The following is a 17172-nucleotide window of genomic DNA, read 5'->3' as shown; positions in this document are numbered from 1 at the left end:
TCTCTTACTTTCCTTTTTTTCAGACAGAACAGCTACATATTGCAGAGCTTCTGAAGGCTGTGTGACTCAACGTTTACTTAGCTTAGAAAGGAGATGGAAAATAGTTAAAAAAATTAATCCCCGGGCATGGTCCCATACATCCATTTCTCATGAGAAGACAAGGAGAAGCTCTGTGGCAAAACTGTTGGAAGAGCTTCGCCTCCCTCCTGCACCAGGCACAGGCTGGTCTGCTGCCATCTCCACCATCTCCTGAGAAAAACAGGTGTAGAGCTAATCCAAAACAAGTTCCAGGGGGGCCAGGAGCAGTCTGAGCCCCAGCTGTGACCCACCATCCTGACTCTCACCCACGGGGCATTTTACTTAGTCCTATGCTGAGCTGCACTGGGGTGGGCGGCAGCCCTGTGACCAGCTGTGTTTTGCAGCAGACTGACACACAACACAGGACTAGGGCTCTGGGGGAGGAGAGGAGAATTCCTCTCCCACCCTACAGAGTAAGGCATGGGGCTTTGCAGACTGCTTTCCCTGCCATCCCTGCCCACACCCTTACTGCTCATTCCTAACCTCCAGAAAGCACTCCGGCCTTCTGAAGAGAAGTCTCTACTCACAGATACACAGAGACACACAACATATCTGCAGTATATAAAAAGCATGTCTGCCTGCCTCTCTCTGTGAAGTCCTGACTGGTGTACAGTACACGAAGGCAATCTAAATTTCTCCTTTTCAGAACTAACAACATTTTGCTCACTTCCTACAAACTTCAAGACTACACAAGTGCAAAGCAGTTCAGCCTTCACCACCATCCTCTCCTGTAAGGAGATGCAGTCCACCACTGAGCATAACAGATCAAGAAAGCTAAGTTTTTGGCTTACAAGCGTGGCAGTGACAAAACATACTGAGCCTTTCAGCAAGGGCAAATGGCTAGGCATGGTTCCACTGGTAAGTACACTTAAGGAGCAACCTAAATTGTACTAAGCATTGTACAAATATGAGGCAGATAACGGAGCCTGCCTCAAAGACAAAACAGGGTCAAGTTTACACTACAAAGATAGTGTAAAGGACAGGCAGGGACACACCACTAGGAGAACTGTGCTGTTTCAGGGTATAAAACATTTACATCCCCCTCACTGAACACACTTATCAGTTAACAGGAGGCAGTTTTTTCTCAGCTTTGCTTATGTTTGCTGCAATAGCAAAAAAACACTGGCAGAAACCTCTCACTCAGCCTGCCCAAGAGGGCTTTGCCAGCCGAGCTGCACACACAGAATTTCTGTAGTAGAGAACAGGGCTTGATAAGACAGACAAAAGGAAGTAATTAACAGACTTAACTTATAAAGAGGCCATGTTGGCTCCCCAATGCTTTAAGCTGGCACTGACAGCAGGAAAGGAGCTCGTTCACTTCAACAGAGGCTGGCATAGTGGAAAGGAGAGAAAAGAGGGAAGAGGAAAGGGAAAGGAAGACAAAGAGAAGCAGAAGAATAAAAACTGGAGACAGTACATAAGCCAGGGCTAGACCTGCCTGTGCTCCTATAAACTTTTGCACATGTTATCCACTTTGGAGTTAATGCACGAAGATCAGAACCAGATCCAATCCACCACATTACAGTTCTTCCAACAAACACTTTAGTGCCATGCTGTGTGCTGGCAGGAGTATAGGAGGGAAGAAACAAAGAACTTTCCCTAGTTACCCACAGCAGAACACACTTTCTGTTTATTCCTCTCTCATGAGGCAATAGCAGTTTCTGAAGTGTCTTTGAGACAGAGACCAGATACAAGCCTTTTGTGGCAAGACCAGTCACCACAGGCACTGGCTTTGAATGTTAGTGAGACACCAGCACCACTATGGCAGGAGAGGCCACGTGCAGCACCAGGAGCCCTCAGATGCCAGTTGGACATCTTTCAGCTCCTCTACCTGGATCAGGTTTAAGAGGGTGACTCACACTTCCGTGTGTGCATCTAGGATTACTCGCAAAGAAGGGTCATCGAGAGCAGTCAGTATGACTGTGCAGAAATCATTCCTTCTCTTTGCCAGAATGCATTCCTGGGAAATACAGGAAGATACAAACAAAATCCAGGCCAGATTTTTTTTTAAGTGATCAATTGCTACCGACAGTAGAAAGATCAGCCGTCAACAGCTACAGTGTGTTCTACTGAAGGCACATACAACTGCAAGGCTGTGATCTTTCTTGAATGCATTTTACAGTAAAACATTCTTAACTGGCCCTTTTTTACTAATGGCTCAATTTGATACAGTCCTTCAAGTTAGGGAATAAAAAGGATTCACTAATTCTCAGTAAGAAAAAGCCTCAACTTTTATTATTTATCACTTCATCACAGCTATTTATGCTCCTTGTATATTGTTCTTGAACATGAAGTTATATGAAAAGTCAGCCAGTAAAGAAGTTTCAGAGTCTGCCTAGTTGTCTTATTCAAAACAGTTCTCTTATGTCATGGTTACCTGCAACAGAATTTACCTGTTCCCTAAATCAATAATCACTTAAAGCACATCATTAGACCAAACTTGTTTCAAATTCATGAATGCCAAAGATATTAGAGGTAGCTTATTGCTTACTCTCAATTTCACATTCTCCTCAGTAACACTGATTCAAGCCTCCTAGTGATGACATCAAAACCAGGATGAAAGGTCCTCTCAGTTACACAGAAATGCATTCTGGCTGTCACCAGGGAAGTAACACATATTGTAAAAGCACACTCATGACCTTTACCAGCCTCTGAGGGTATGCAGCAGATGAGTTCTGCCTGTTCAGGGCAGCGCAGGGAAAAGTCCCCATTCCCATTTAGCTCATCTGCCACCACAGAAACAGCAACACCCCCTGAAAGGGCATAGGAAGTACATCTTAATTCTTCTGATCTTCCTGTGTCAGTTATAAGAAGGTCAGAGTTGCCTCTAGTTAATTATTTTTAAGCCAACCGATAATTATTTTTAACATTTAATCTGATGCTCAGTAAATAGGTCTAAAATTGTAGTAGACCCTTTTCCCCTTTTTCTTGAGAAAAAGGAAATATTGAACAGCTTGGATGCTTAAACTAGAACATGAACAACTCGTAACATTCAAGTAAATTCCTAGGGAATTCATGCTAACCACCTACTTAGTTTAAACTTGATTGCAAGCAACACAGAGTACGAACTACATTTTTATTGTGACCAGTACAGAGTAAGAAACATGTCAAGTGCTGCTACATCACGTTCCCAGTACATGGGAACTTAATGTGGGAAATAATTCAGAAAGCAAAAAGGTCATTGCAAAAAGCAAACAACATCAACAAATAATCTTGCCAATTTCTAATTTAAGACCACAGCCTTTGCTTACAGAATTATTTTTACTAAAACATTCTTTTTTTCCCCATTCTCCTTCCACTGAAATGCAGGAGGTTAAAGGACAGCATACATAACTACCAGCTCTACTGTGACAGATGTTTTTCAGATGAGTATGCTCTACTCCATGCAGAAGGTGCAGAGGTGCTGTGGTATCTCTACACAACACTACTACCAAAACCATGAATTCAAACGCCAAGTAAAAAATTAATTAAAAATTACGACCACTGGAAGAAAACACCTTAAAGACTAAAATATTGCTATTGGTGCTAAAAATATAATAATTACAAACAACTAAATAGCTTTTTTAAACTACAGACTAATGTTATAAGACACATCCCTAGTATAATGCTGGAAAGTTTGATTCTACGTGATGACAGACATGAGTTTAAGAAGCAAAGCTGTAAACCTAAAGATAGCTCAGTCCACAGAATCCTGAAACACCTGTCTGAAAACATGATAAAAGGAGGAAAAAACAAAAGCAAATATTAGACATAGCAAGGCAACAAAAACTCACAAACCATCAGCAACTCTGTGGCTTTTTTTTTCTCCCTGGTGTATCTGTCTGTGCATTTACACAAGCTTACATTATAATGTTTAATGGAACAGTACTAATGTCAGCTTGCAATTAAGCCTTAAGTTACCAGCAGCAGCTGATGAGACCATGCCTCTTACCACTGTCAGTCATTTCCCCTGTAAGAATGAAAGGTTATGATTCTTTTCCCTTTTTCTTTTTGTTAAAGCCAGCTAACTTCAGATTGTAACTTGGTTCCTTAAAAAATTCCTGCTGACCAGGTTAACTATTATTCTTATAAGTGATAAACAGGTAAAGGGACTATTTGCTTCAGTGCCTCTACCAAGTTAAGCTCTAGTGCCTGGGAAGGTCACAGAAACACAAAACCACTCCAATAAACAGGATAATGAAACACCATGAATCCATCAAACTCTATCCCCAAGCCCAAAGCATTGACCAAAATCAGCAGTAATTAGAGTCCGTACTACTACACCAAGCTGTGAAGTCAAGCAAGGGAGATGCTGCCCACTCCCTGTTTTTAGAGCAGAAAACAGGCAGTTCTCATGCTGTACCTAAATTTGCAGATGGTCAATTACTATGTATTGTATTATTATATATTATTATATATTATATATTATATATTTATTATATATTATATATTATATATTATATTATAGTGCTATAAATTAATTATCCCTACCATATCTCAGCCTATTGCAGAAGAAAATATTTATTTTCCTCTATCTTAATTCCCATCCTAACTTATCCCAAGAAGGGAGTAAGTAATCCAGTTAAGAAAAGTACTACAAGACTAAAAATTGAATTTTTCGAGAGCAGTTTATACAAACATTAATTCTTTTCTATCCAGGTTGTTCCTCTGGTTAAGGACAATTTTTTATAAGCCTTAGCATTCTTGGAGTGAGACTACGTTTTACACTTTAATTCAGCACAGGAAAACAACAGCAGCAATTAGACTGGAAAACATTTTATCAGCAGTTAAGTATTTCCTTGCTTGCACCACAAAAACTGACTTGGAAAAAGGACTAGAGACTATCATTGGATGGTGCCTCCTTGGACAGATAAAATTGCCTAATCAATCTTTTTGATCTCTTGTCTTGCATGACTAATATATTAAACTCCATAATTCTCCTTCCCAAATAAAAAATCCCTTCTGAAATGTGTCTGGCCTCAGGTATCTCAGGTCGTGTGAAATTAATTATCTTGAATAGGTATGCTTTTGTCTTTAAAAAGATTTATCACAATTGCTAAGACTCAGAAGCAGAGCAGCAAAATGTCTTCAGAAGTATGGGGTCTGACATTTATTATCATGGTGAAAAAACTTAGAGCAAAGGAGAAAAGGAGCAAAAATGGCGGGAAAGTTATACACAGCAGACTGTCCTGAAAGTTAAGATTCTGCTGCTAGCAAACGAATTAATGCCAGATAATGAGGGAGGGACTATTTAATTTGAAGATGTTTATAAAGCCATTGAATTGCAAAGCACTCCACATATCTTACCAGTTTGCCTACTGCCCTGTCTCCTCTCATCTTTACTCGACTTGATGTCCTTCCAGAAGTGAGGACCCATCAGATCCCAGGAGAAAAGACCAGGAATCCCAGCACCAGGCATTTGCCCTCTTACAGGCTAATCTGGACAAAGCTCAGCCCTGGAGGATTCAGTCCACTCCCAAGCTGCACTTCAGCCTCTTCTTTGCTCTTTAACCCTTAACTGGAATGTATTTTGGAAGACTGCAGAGCAGGAAAGAGCTTGAGATGCTGTGAAGGCAGAAGAGGTCTGGCTTCACCCTCACTGGCAGGTGCTACCTCCCAGCCCTGCCAGCTGAAGCTGCTGGCAAATGCAGATGTCATGGCACCAGCACAGGATCAGTATCACAGAAATACCCCCAAAAAGAACACTGCAAATGCAAAAATAAGACTGTATAGGCCTAGGAAATCAAGTGTCATTTTCACTGAATACTGCAAATGCCTCAGAGGTTGTTCTTTTTGCAAACCACAACCTTCCTAGCAATCCAAGCTTTTTGCCACCTCTATGGAATGTCTTCCCAAATCTAAAACATGATTCTCTGAGGAAAAGCAAGAGCCCCAGCTTGCCCATGGTGGAACCATAAACTTCCTCTAGAATGACAGCATTAAGCCCCAACAGGCTGTGACAGATCTGAATCCACAGGTCTAAATTAAGAGTTAAGGAATCATGTTTCTTGTACTGACTCTTTGTCCTACCTGCCAAGTTTGGGAATAGCAGAAAGCAAACTTGGAAGAGAAAACAAACTTGGATTCTTTGGTAATGGGGAAACACAAAGGCCAGCAAAGATTTATTCCTGCAAGAAGACAGAGAGGGCAAGACTAGGACCCCTTAGACAAAAATATACAAAACCAGGACTGACCACACAGGCACCAAACTCTGTAAGGGCTGGGATGGTGAGGTGATGTAGAGTGGGAAGGATAGACAAAGCAGGTCTGGAGCTTTAACAATAAAAATTGGGTCTTACTGGGTAAGCAACTAAGTGACAAAGAAATAGGAATGAACTAGATGGAGTGATCAAAACTCTCTATTTGCTGGGAAGGCAAGCCTTCTGACATTAAACAGTATAATAGTAAGGGAGGGGCAGGGTGTGGAAATGGGGTTAGAAAGTAGAAGTAAAGAAAGTAAAGAAAATAGGGAAGAAAAAAGTGTACTCACAGGGCCCAAAGTGGGAGACAAGACTCCCAGATCTCTCAACATGTCTAGCTTGCTTACTAGAAGCCTTTATAAGAGCTGCAAGTGCAAGTATCGAGGCACTATGCTATGTCATTATCATCTGAAGTGTTAGAGGGCTGTATAATGGATCTGAAAGTCCAAGGCCTGCTGATGAACAATAAAATAGATACAGACTGAACCTATTTAAAAATGTGGAGTAGTCAAAACTAGATTGCAAAAATTGTTCAGTCCCCTCTTATGTGTAACAAATAACATATGGCTAATAGGGCAGTAAGCTGTTATGTGGACTGAATTCAAACTCAACTTTTGGCCGAGAGTAACTAAACCATAATCATTTAAAGCACAGTTTCACAGGTAATCCCTAACTGTGTGCCAGATTAAGATACTTCCTTAGATTATTAAACGCAGTCCTTTCTGGCACAGGCATTACTTTCTTGAGACCCTTCTCTATGCTGACCAAGAGCCACCTGAAAACCAGCTAGATATTTTGGGTTGTTTCCTTGAGTTTGCAGAAGACTTAAACCCTCAGAGACCTGTCATAAGGTTCAACATGAGCTCTGCTTTCTATTAGTACAGAAGTGTCAAATCCTCTGGGTAATATAACCAAAGTCTCAGACTGAGCATTCAAAATTTGTAGCTACTTCTGATATTTGCCTTTATTTGAAGTGGCTATAAACACAGATGATCATACTTTTGCATTGCCAAAGGGAGCTCTGAAAAATATATCCATTAATACTATCAAACTGTTAAGTATTAATGAAAAAAGGATAGAAAGGGATAAAAGTAATAGGGGAAAAAAGAACACAAAACACAGACTTTGAAGGGCATACATTAACTATCCACAAAACTAGATGCCTTAATTGCTGGGTTAATCCACAGAGAAATTACTAAATCTGACTCTTCAAATTAGACTGGACAGAGTGATGAAAAAAACATACAATAAGCAAAAATATCACATGGCTTCATATAAAGATATGGAATGTTCTATACCACTATTTATTTGAATGCAAACTTTCCAGTTGTTAAACCTTGGTAATATAGACTAATCATCTAACATTTTTTTTCCCTTTAATTTTAACAAAACACCCTTACTACACAACCATCACAGACTTGAGAGTTGTAGTGCACACGTCTCTTAAGGTAGAGATTTCTACAGTGAGCATTCAAGGCTCAGCTAAATACATTTATTTACCTTAAGACTTGATCTGCTTTAAGTGAGCTTGTGCCTTCATTTCAGAAAATACATGCAAATAAGAAACATATTGTTCTAGCACAGGTCAAATGAAGACCACAAACAAAAGTTGTTGTCCTGCGAGCTAAAGCAAGAATTTCCATCTCACTAAATAGTTGCTTGAAGCAGATATTGGTACCTCACAGCATACTTGAGATACTTGCTGTGTTTCACTCATCTACCAATTCTCTGATGAAAGACATTTTTTTCTTTCTATATCCTTTGTAAAACCCAGCTGAATCGATTTAAATCAAGATCAGCAAGTTTAAGCACATTATTTTGAGTACATTATGCAACTGCAATTTTAGGATTCTTGTATGCCAAACTAGTTTATAGAGGCTCAGCTGCTTACTTTTTATTGATGGATTTAAATGAAGGGCAATTACAATATAATTAACATGGAAGGACAAATTCTTGGAGTGAACTTTGAAATTCCATACAAAATTCCTCAGTTACCATTTCTGCAATGTAAATCAGATTACATTTAGCCAGCCTCCAAAATCACTCTTTCCTACTAAGCAGCTGAATCAATCGAAGCATTTAAAACAACCCAAAAGATTTTGTTGAAAGGCTGATTTCAGACTTATTGAAATTCTTGCATTTACATTTTGAAGGCACAGTTGAAAACTCTCTTACGTGAGGTGATTCCTACTGAACACCAGCAATTTCCTAGCAATCTGAACATGCCAGTCTTTATAAATCTGCATCTTGTCATGGTAAAGTAGCTGTGTTCAAGTTTGAATCGGATGTGCACTAGTCAGGAGTATGTCCTTTCATACAAGCCTCTCTAATCATTAACATGGCGTTAATAGTTCCAGGTGGTTTAATGGGCCATGAAGTTACAGGAGTTGCTTCAAACCCAACAGTATCTGATCATACCCTGTGGCAGGGAAATCCAGGAGCTAAGCAGGATCTGTCCAAATACATAGTATGAAAGGAAAAGACACTTTATAAAACATAGCCATGGGTGTGCAAGTATTAAGACTGGAAACAGTTTTACCTGTTTCAGTAGTGACCATAAAAGGTATAAACAAGTCACACAGAACAATCTCAGTATCTCTGTCATTTCCATGTTCATGCCACCTTTATTCCAAGGCAAATCTCTATAAACAGGGTTTCCTTTCTCACCACATTTTCACTCCCTGTATGATCCTGCCTTGCCTAACACTCCTCCAGCAGGACCATCTTTCTTACCAGCAGCAGTCAAAATCAGAACATAGAACCACCAGTTACACATCACACTTCTCCCCTAAACAGAAAACTAGCCAAGAATGCATTGGATGAAGAGCACAGAATATCAGCTTTCACCTAAAACAAGCCCAAGCCAAAGCAAACCAGCCAAGGACACAAGCCTTGCATTGCCCAGTGTCCTGTTGCACAGGAAGGGAAGGAAGGTAAAAAAGTCTTAATGTTGCTGACCAAGAACTTCAGAAGGGCAGTGCTCCAGAGGCAGCCATTCATTTTTATAGTATGTGGTGGCTTTATTTAAAAAGAAAAACAAACAAACAAACAAAAACCTCCATGTATGCACACCCTTCTATATTTAAATCTACTTGCAGGATTTTACATGCATGTCCCTTTTAATTAGCAGGGTGTAGACTATTAGTTATCCCATTTGCAACACCATACTCTCTAGAAACAAGCATGAATTTTCTCTGATAATAGCCCATATTTAAACTATAAGGTTGGGAAGCTACCCACAGCAACTGCACTCCTGGGCAAAGTGTAATTTTTCACCATAAGCAGAACAGCATAGCAAGCCAGCTTTAAATAGCATCCCAAAGCAACCATTACTTCCCTTTTCATCATCAATAAGAAAAAAATAAAACAAGAAATGTACAGCATGGAAGACAAGGAAAGTTCAAAAAGAGAAAACCATAAAATATTTCATAGATTGGGCTTCAGCTGGAGGTTTGCAGAGTATTTTGGGTGAGTAAAACTGACTCAGCAGCACAGAGTAAACTAAGGTTCAAAAATCTTTTGCAATGCTCTCAGAAAACTGAATGTAGAAATAGACTATATAGAGAGGACCAAAACCCAGACAACATCATGAAAATGACTTAATAATGTTGTAGGTTTTTCTTAAATTAGACATGTAGTTTCAAATGCTTATGTGCATGGAGAAACAGAGAGGGAACAAAAATTCCCTCTATTTTATCTTCTTTCATTACACCTTTTGACAGATTCTACTAGATTCTATCCTAACAGAGCAAGAGCAAAGTATTTTTAACCAATATTGCTCCAAATGGCGAATCAAACAAAACATAGTACTTTCAACCCAGCATTACCTTGGAAAAACGAGAATTTATCCATTTTGTAAAGGTCTTTTTCTGTACATCATTGTGTTCATCTGGAGAAAGAAAAGAAGAAGATAATGAGTGAAAAATGCATTTTTCTTAATCTTAGGTTTCTCAAAACAGGTCATGTTAAACACTGTCCTGACACAGTGAGAGAATTTTTTGCCTAATCTCTCAAAACTGGTCTAATCTCTACAGGACATTGGTACTTCTAGAGTCATAGAATACTTCAAATTTGCCAGCAAACACAGCAGCTCCTTTGCATTACTATCAGCTTCACAGCACCTCCGGGACAGAACACCGATGTATTAAATTCACAAGCTTCCCATATAGTGAAGAGCAGCCTATGAAATCAGACTTAGTTAAAGCCTTTTAGCCTGCATGCATTACTCTGAAAGCTGCTGAGGTCCTCGTTCAAGTTTCTGATGCAGATAATATCCTCCTCCAGCACACAGCACAGCAACTTCTGTAGCAAAGCTGCTGGAATAACCCTTGATGCACTTGCATCCCCACCCAGCCTGGTTTCACACCTGGGTTAGAAACCCTGTCAGGGATGAGTCACTGATGTTCAGCTGAAGTATGGGAAGGGCTGCTGAGCCCTTCTCTTCAGATGCCCCCGCTGGCACGGCACTCAAGTACCAACCACTACCTAGGGTCAAGGAGACGGCCAGAGGGACCCCACAGGACAAGGAGAAAGGATAAGAGCAGCACCTATGAGGGGAGCAGTGGCCTTCAGTTGTGAAGGGAGAAGACAGGTCTCCAGGTTATTTAAGGAAGTCATTTTGGAGTCACCTACAATTTTACAGAGCCTGTCCCGGTAAGGCAGTCTGAGTCACCTCCAGCACAGCTCTGGCAGTATCACAGGACACCTCCTGTGATAAACTGCACTGAGCAGTGCTAAGGACAGGACTATGCCTCATCACCTGCACCAAAAATGCCAGCAAACTCCCTTCGGGCAAAAGGTTAGACAAAGGAACTTGGCCCACCCTGGATTTTTAGGCCTGCTTCCTACAGCCAAAGAAGAAAAGATACACATGCAGCCTGTGATAGACCTTGACTTCCAAAGCCACGCAGTAGACCACAGCCAAGGTAGTCAGTAACTTCCAGTGGGCAAACTCAGTTTGACCACTGCAGCCCAGATCATAATCTCCAAGAGACTTTCAAGACTCCCCAAGCTTCTTTCTTGACAAACCAGACTGAAGACCCACTTCAGGCACCCACAGCACATTGTTGTTTGGGATCACTCTGGCATAACCTCTTGGTGGCAGCTAGCACTGATTTTTCTGAACCCCTTACCACAACAAAGCATGCATGGTGTTCAGACCACCTCTTCCCTGCACTGGGATGAAGGCACAGAAAATTACACAGGAAATTACCCAGCCAATTCTATGATTCTATGTAACTGCAGCAGTAGTGGATCAAGGGTTGGACTTGATGATCTCTGAGGTCCCTTCCAACCCAGCCAATGCTATGATTCTATGAAACAAAAAAAATTGATTGAAACTCAAATGTTCCACTTTAAGAAAAGGAATAAAAGTATACAGTATGAAGATAAATCAGATTATGATTAAAGGCACCATGTAAAAGGTCATACACCTCAGACAAAAGCAATAGATACTGTTGTACAGTAGTTTTACCTACAAAACCCAGATGTTTATTAGAAAAATTAGGAAAAAAAAATCACAAAATACTATCAGAAGATTCCTTAGGTAGATGACTTCAGAATCCTTTTTCTGACCCTACATACACATGAAACTGATGCCATTCATGTCTAACAATATATCTAGCCATATGTCTATTAAACACAGGCTAATGCAACAGTGGAACAAGTCAGTAGGGGCTTTTGGGTTGTTTTTTTTTTGTTGGTTTGGTTGGTTTGTTGTTTGGCTGGTTTGTTTGTTTTTTTTTTACCTAAAGGACACGAACAAGGAATACTGGCTGTGGCTCAGTCCAGACAAGAGAATTTGCCACACTGGTAAGCAATGAGATGTCATGACAGGTAAAAGACTTCATAAGCTGTACAAAAACATTCATATCAATTTAAAACAAATCCTCAGTTGTGGGGTCCTTTTAGGCTACAGCTGAAAAACTTGCCTAGGGCACACCAAAGACTGCACATCTGCTGCAATATAGCAGCAAGCAGCCACTGTTTAACCCTTCTGTGCCCTCTTTGCCATCTAAAGCTGATCCAACGCAGGCACACCTTGAGCTCAACCAGAAGCCAAAGAGACCCAAACACAGAACAAGATTTTTCTGAAACAGTTTCAAGATACCTACAGTGCAGGCACAGCAGGCCATACTTAAAACAGCTTGTTGAAATTCAAGGTGCTGTTCTGGGACAATTTAATTACCTAGAAGATCTCATTAACCCTGCTTTCTTCCCTCAGTGAAAAAGAGCCCCTTAGACTGACAGCAGGGTACCCTGTGCCAAGTACACATCTCACAGGAGACTGACAGGGTCAAGATTTAAACCCTGAATATATTTTCCCCCCTTCTCCCCCTCCAAGTTGTTTTTTTCTGTTTTTCAGGAGACAGGAATGGACTAGGTTATTAACTGCTACTGTTGGACCAAAAAGCTAGATTTGTACAAAATTCCATCCCAGGCTCTGTTCAACTCTTAATCTTTTCCATTTATTTTAATTGCAGATACTATTTGTATTGAATGTATTGAGACTTAAACAGCCTTCTCTCTCTTTAAATATAATTGATAACCTCTGTCCCTTTTCTGCCAACACCCCCTTGTACATACCTATGTACAAGGATGCAATCCTAAGGCTTGGTCTGACTTTTTCTTCCTTAAAATTATTTGAGAATTAAGAATAACTCCAAAATTCGAAGTCTCACTTTTTTTTTTTAACATGCTTACCCTTTAAGATGACAAAGCACCAAGAGAGGCAAAAACAGTTGTATTGACCATGTAGAAGGGATAACAAGTTATGAAAAGAATCATGGATTTATAAATCCAGCTCAACCCCTTCACAAGCACAGGCACTGCAGGAGGTGAGAGCTCTTCTCAGCATTACAGCACCTTCAGCCCTGCCAGGACTCCATCAGAGGGCCCTGCTCTGGCAGCTGCTCTCTCCAGACCACACATCCATTTTGTGTAGGTGCTCCTGCTGTAGCATACAGGACATTTATTAAAAATTCAGCCCCTTTTCCCTCTTTTAAATAAAGATTTTAAAAAAACCAACCAACCAAAAAAAAAAAAAAACAAAAACCCCAAAACAAAACAAAAAAACAAACTAAAAAACCCAACAAACAAACAAACCCCAAAAAACAAACAAACAGGACTTCAAACATTCTTTAGTGGTGAAAGAAAGCATATGAATGCTCTACTATCTCTTCAGTATCAGCATATCCTTTCTACAAGAGTTAAGCAAGGAGGCAGAACCCCCACAAATTCCCAAAACACCCTGCTCAGTTATAAAACCCATCAATGACACTTATAGTCAGACTCCACTTTCCTGTTTGCTTTGTAATATTATTTGAATCTAGGCTTTTTGTGACTGGCCATTATAGTTAGGGTTGTGTCAAGCTTTCTGCTATAAATCCCTGGGAATAAACTTGTAACAGAAATGCTGGTGCTTTATCAGCAAGTGTCAATTTATTTTATATAAAGCTAAACCCCAGAGGCTGACATTATTATTTGGATAACCAATTAGCTACATTCATTTAAAAACAACAAAACAAAACAAAAAAGAAAACCAACAGCAACACCAACATTACCATTCAGCAGAAGTACCCAGTACTCCAGCCAATTTCTCACACAAGACATTAAAAATGTCAGCAAGTCATAGCCCAGTGAGAACAAATTCAACAAGTCACTAAGGCATTTGTACTTCCTTCCACACTGCCACTCCATGATCATAAAAGCCAAGGACTGACCCAGGGCCAAATTCTGCTTCATCACCTACTGATTGGCTTCCTCTGGCCAATATGCTCTGCCTGCCTGCCAGTCACTTAATGGCCTCGTAATGGTCAGTGTCAGAACAGTTTGTTCCTTTAGGAGGAAATAAAAAGAAACCTAAACACACACATGCACACATCATTAAATGCTTGTGATGACAAAAGAGAAGAAAAGCTTCCTATCCCGGATGCCTGTTTGCTGAAGCCTTTTTCTGTTATACAGCATGATGCATGTCAGTGCAACTGGAGTACGCTCAACACAGACACCTCTTGTGATCAGATGTGAGACAGATCAGCCTGCGAGTGTCCTGGCATTCAGTCACCTCCAGGAGCTGATTTTATAGCCTTACAAACATCCTCCACCCTTAGGCACTGTCCCTTAATTTTATTGGTGCACTCTGAAACTGCCATTCAAGTCACAAGTATTACCTTGTGAATATCATGTTCACCAGCAAAAAGGAATCTAAATCATCTAAAAATAGAGGTTAAAAACAAAAGCGTCATCGGATTGCAGTTTGTCCTTTACTCAACCTCTGCTTCATACTGAAAGCCAGCTTTCCTCTTTCCCCAAAACGCATTACATGCTTACATGACAGAACTGTGTTATTTAGTTTCTGAAAGACAAAAGTTATCACACCCAAACCAGCTGGCAGAACAGCACCATAATGAAAGTGCCCTGGAGAAGTGCACAGGCTAGATTGGCAAACTAAGTACAGAAAATGCTCAGCCATCCTAGCACAAGTTACTGAGGGTCATCTCACATTCTAGGACTTAAATTTGCCTTCCCCACCCCATTATTTAAGTTCTCAGCAAAGGAATTTAGAAATAAAAGAAGGAATTAGCCCCTGGGTTTCAATTAAGACACTTGGAATGTAATGAAGTTAGAAACATCTCTTTGCCTAAATCTTTAGGCAAGCAAGAGGATCTATGGTGGATAGGGCTAGCACATTCCTGAAACACTGAAAACATTAAAAAAAAGAGAGAAAAGAAAATTTCATACACTCAGGCGCAGGATTTTCTGGATAGAAAAGACATTTTTAAAGCAACTCCTTTTGTCAAACTCAGACTAATTCACATATTAAAAGACACACAAAAAGAATCTAAAAATTGAGGGTAAACAAACCAGTGTGGTTTTAATCCCCACTAGCAGGAGGCAAAAAGGCTAAGTAAGCCACAAAGCAGAGTTCATGACCACCAAGCTCACAGAAGAATCTCTGATGCTCATTGTGACTACTGGGACTAAACTTCATTAACACACTGTAATCTTTTTCAGTAGCCCTGGGGTTTTGGGTTGGGTGTGATTTTTTAGGGCGTAAAATTTTGCAATTTTTTTTAAAGAAATAAAGTTAAGATATCTGCAGATCCCCTCTTCTTTTGCAATGCTATGGCAGAAGAGATTTCACCTTTGCCCTGCAATTTTAATGTCTGTAATCAGTGGTGAGCACAAAAGTTTTCCTCCATTCCTTCTCCCCCCAAACTTCTGGAGTTGGGAAAAACAACACAATTATATTAGTAGTGTCTGTAATACAAAAATTAATGACACCTGCCTATAGCAACTGCTACAAAAAACTCAGCTGACCAAATTGTAAATTCTCCATACAGACCAAACTATGAAATACAAAAAAACAAAAAACAAAACAAACAAAAGCAAAACAAAACACAAACAAACAAAAAAACCCTAAAAAAATCCCTGCACCTCACTCCCTGATGTTTCCCAACAGCAGGAACCACTGAAAACAAAACAACACAGATGAGGAATGAGGACCACCCCCTAGTTCTCAGTGAAGTGTGCTGCAAGTCTAAGCTTAATTGTATTTCCTTCACAATAAAAAAAACCCCAGCAACTGATGAGTTAGAAGAAGGCATCCTCACAGCTGAAGCAATATTAAAATAGCTATTTCCATCCCTCCCAGCAAAATCAATCCAACACACCACACTGCCAGTCTCAGCACATTGGAATGATGCTTAAAAGGAAGCTAGAGAGAACAGCAAGCTCTCAGGAGACAGAAATAATGCTGCAAAAGCATGCAATGGGTCTGGTGGCCCACGCTTAGCAGCCTGTGGCCCTGCTGTTTTCACAGGACAAAAATGCAAATCCGAGAACAGGAGGCAAAGTGTCCAAACACCTACATGGGGCAGCTCTAGAACCTAGCAACTCGGTGTTTCACTCCAGCAGCCTGCAGCAGCTCTGTAACTTTTGGTCAAACCAAGCAGTATTAGCTCCCCATGCAAAAAACATCCTGAGAAGGCTTCACATGCAATGAAAATGTGCCCAATGGGAATTGGGCACATATTTCACAAGCTTCCAGTGAACACACACCAAGGTTTGAGGATGGAAAAGCTTCTGACAAAATCTTCGGTTAGAGCAAAAGGTTTCAGCTTTCAGCAAGTGCACTGAGGAGGGAGAAGTGGAACAGAAATAAGGGTATCACAAATATCAGTATGATGACAGTGAGTGGATTAGATTGGATGTGCCCCATAGATATCAAAGGACAAACTTCACCCAGGGGAAGAAGATGCCTTGACCATCTCTCTGAGGTCCCAACCAACATCAGTGGCACACAGAAAGAGAAAAGGGGAGACAACTCTTGCCCCAGATCAGACAATTAGATGTTTCTAATTACACAAACAAGGGGACACTTGAGGAAAATTTAAAGAGACAAATAAAAGGGAGGAAATGCAAACTAAATTTACTACAGCTCATTTTGTTATGAACACAGATTTAAGTCTTGGTATTTCTGAGCAGCTACAAAGAAAACAGAATTGTTTTCCACAAGTTGGTGTTAGCCATCTGCTCTTTTTTTTCTCTGCCTAAATTAGAACTATTATTAGGCTCACTTGCATTTGTGGAGGTGATTCATGGGATATAAGGTCAGAGGGATCATTGTGATCATCCAGTATAATCTCCTGCATAACAGAGGGGCCATCCCCACAAAAAGCCCATCTGCATACCAGAAAGAGGCAGACTCCTGACAGATGTCAGAGACCTCATGCAGGCACAAGTAAGCAATATTGCTTGGAAAGAGGAGGAAGCCAAGCCACACATTGTATATATGCAAGTATCTCTCAGCTAGCTATGGCAGTTTCAAACTAGGCAGACATCACAAACCATCTTGTTTGAACATCTTTAGGAAACAATGTCATTTTCCACATACGATTTTTAAAGGAAGTTT

At 40.3% G+C, this 17172-nt stretch overlaps 1 protein-coding gene across 5 annotated transcripts in view; it reads right to left on the bottom strand.

Annotated features, from left to right (window-relative positions):
- The window catches only part of UTRN (utrophin), a 345394-nt gene that overhangs the window by 275983 nt on the left and 52239 nt on the right, over positions 1–17172 (bottom strand). For 4 of the 5 annotated variants that reach the window (XM_071740500.1, XM_071740501.1, XM_071740499.1 and 1 more), the window contains one exon: positions 10085–10146. In XM_071740500.1, the coding sequence (XP_071596601.1) occupies positions 10085–10146 (62 nt within the window). Of the gene's footprint in view, positions 1–2569; positions 2688–10084; positions 10147–17172 lie in introns of those variants that run through there. The other variant, XM_071740502.1, reaches the window with a different exon arrangement.

The sequence above is a fragment of the Heliangelus exortis genome, chromosome 3 (genome assembly GCF_036169615.1).
Source record: "Heliangelus exortis chromosome 3, bHelExo1.hap1, whole genome shotgun sequence".
Classification (NCBI taxonomy): domain Eukaryota; kingdom Metazoa; phylum Chordata; class Aves; order Apodiformes; family Trochilidae; genus Heliangelus; species Heliangelus exortis.
Note: the sequence above shows the minus strand (reverse complement) of the source record. Positions and strands in the feature narration are given on the sequence as shown.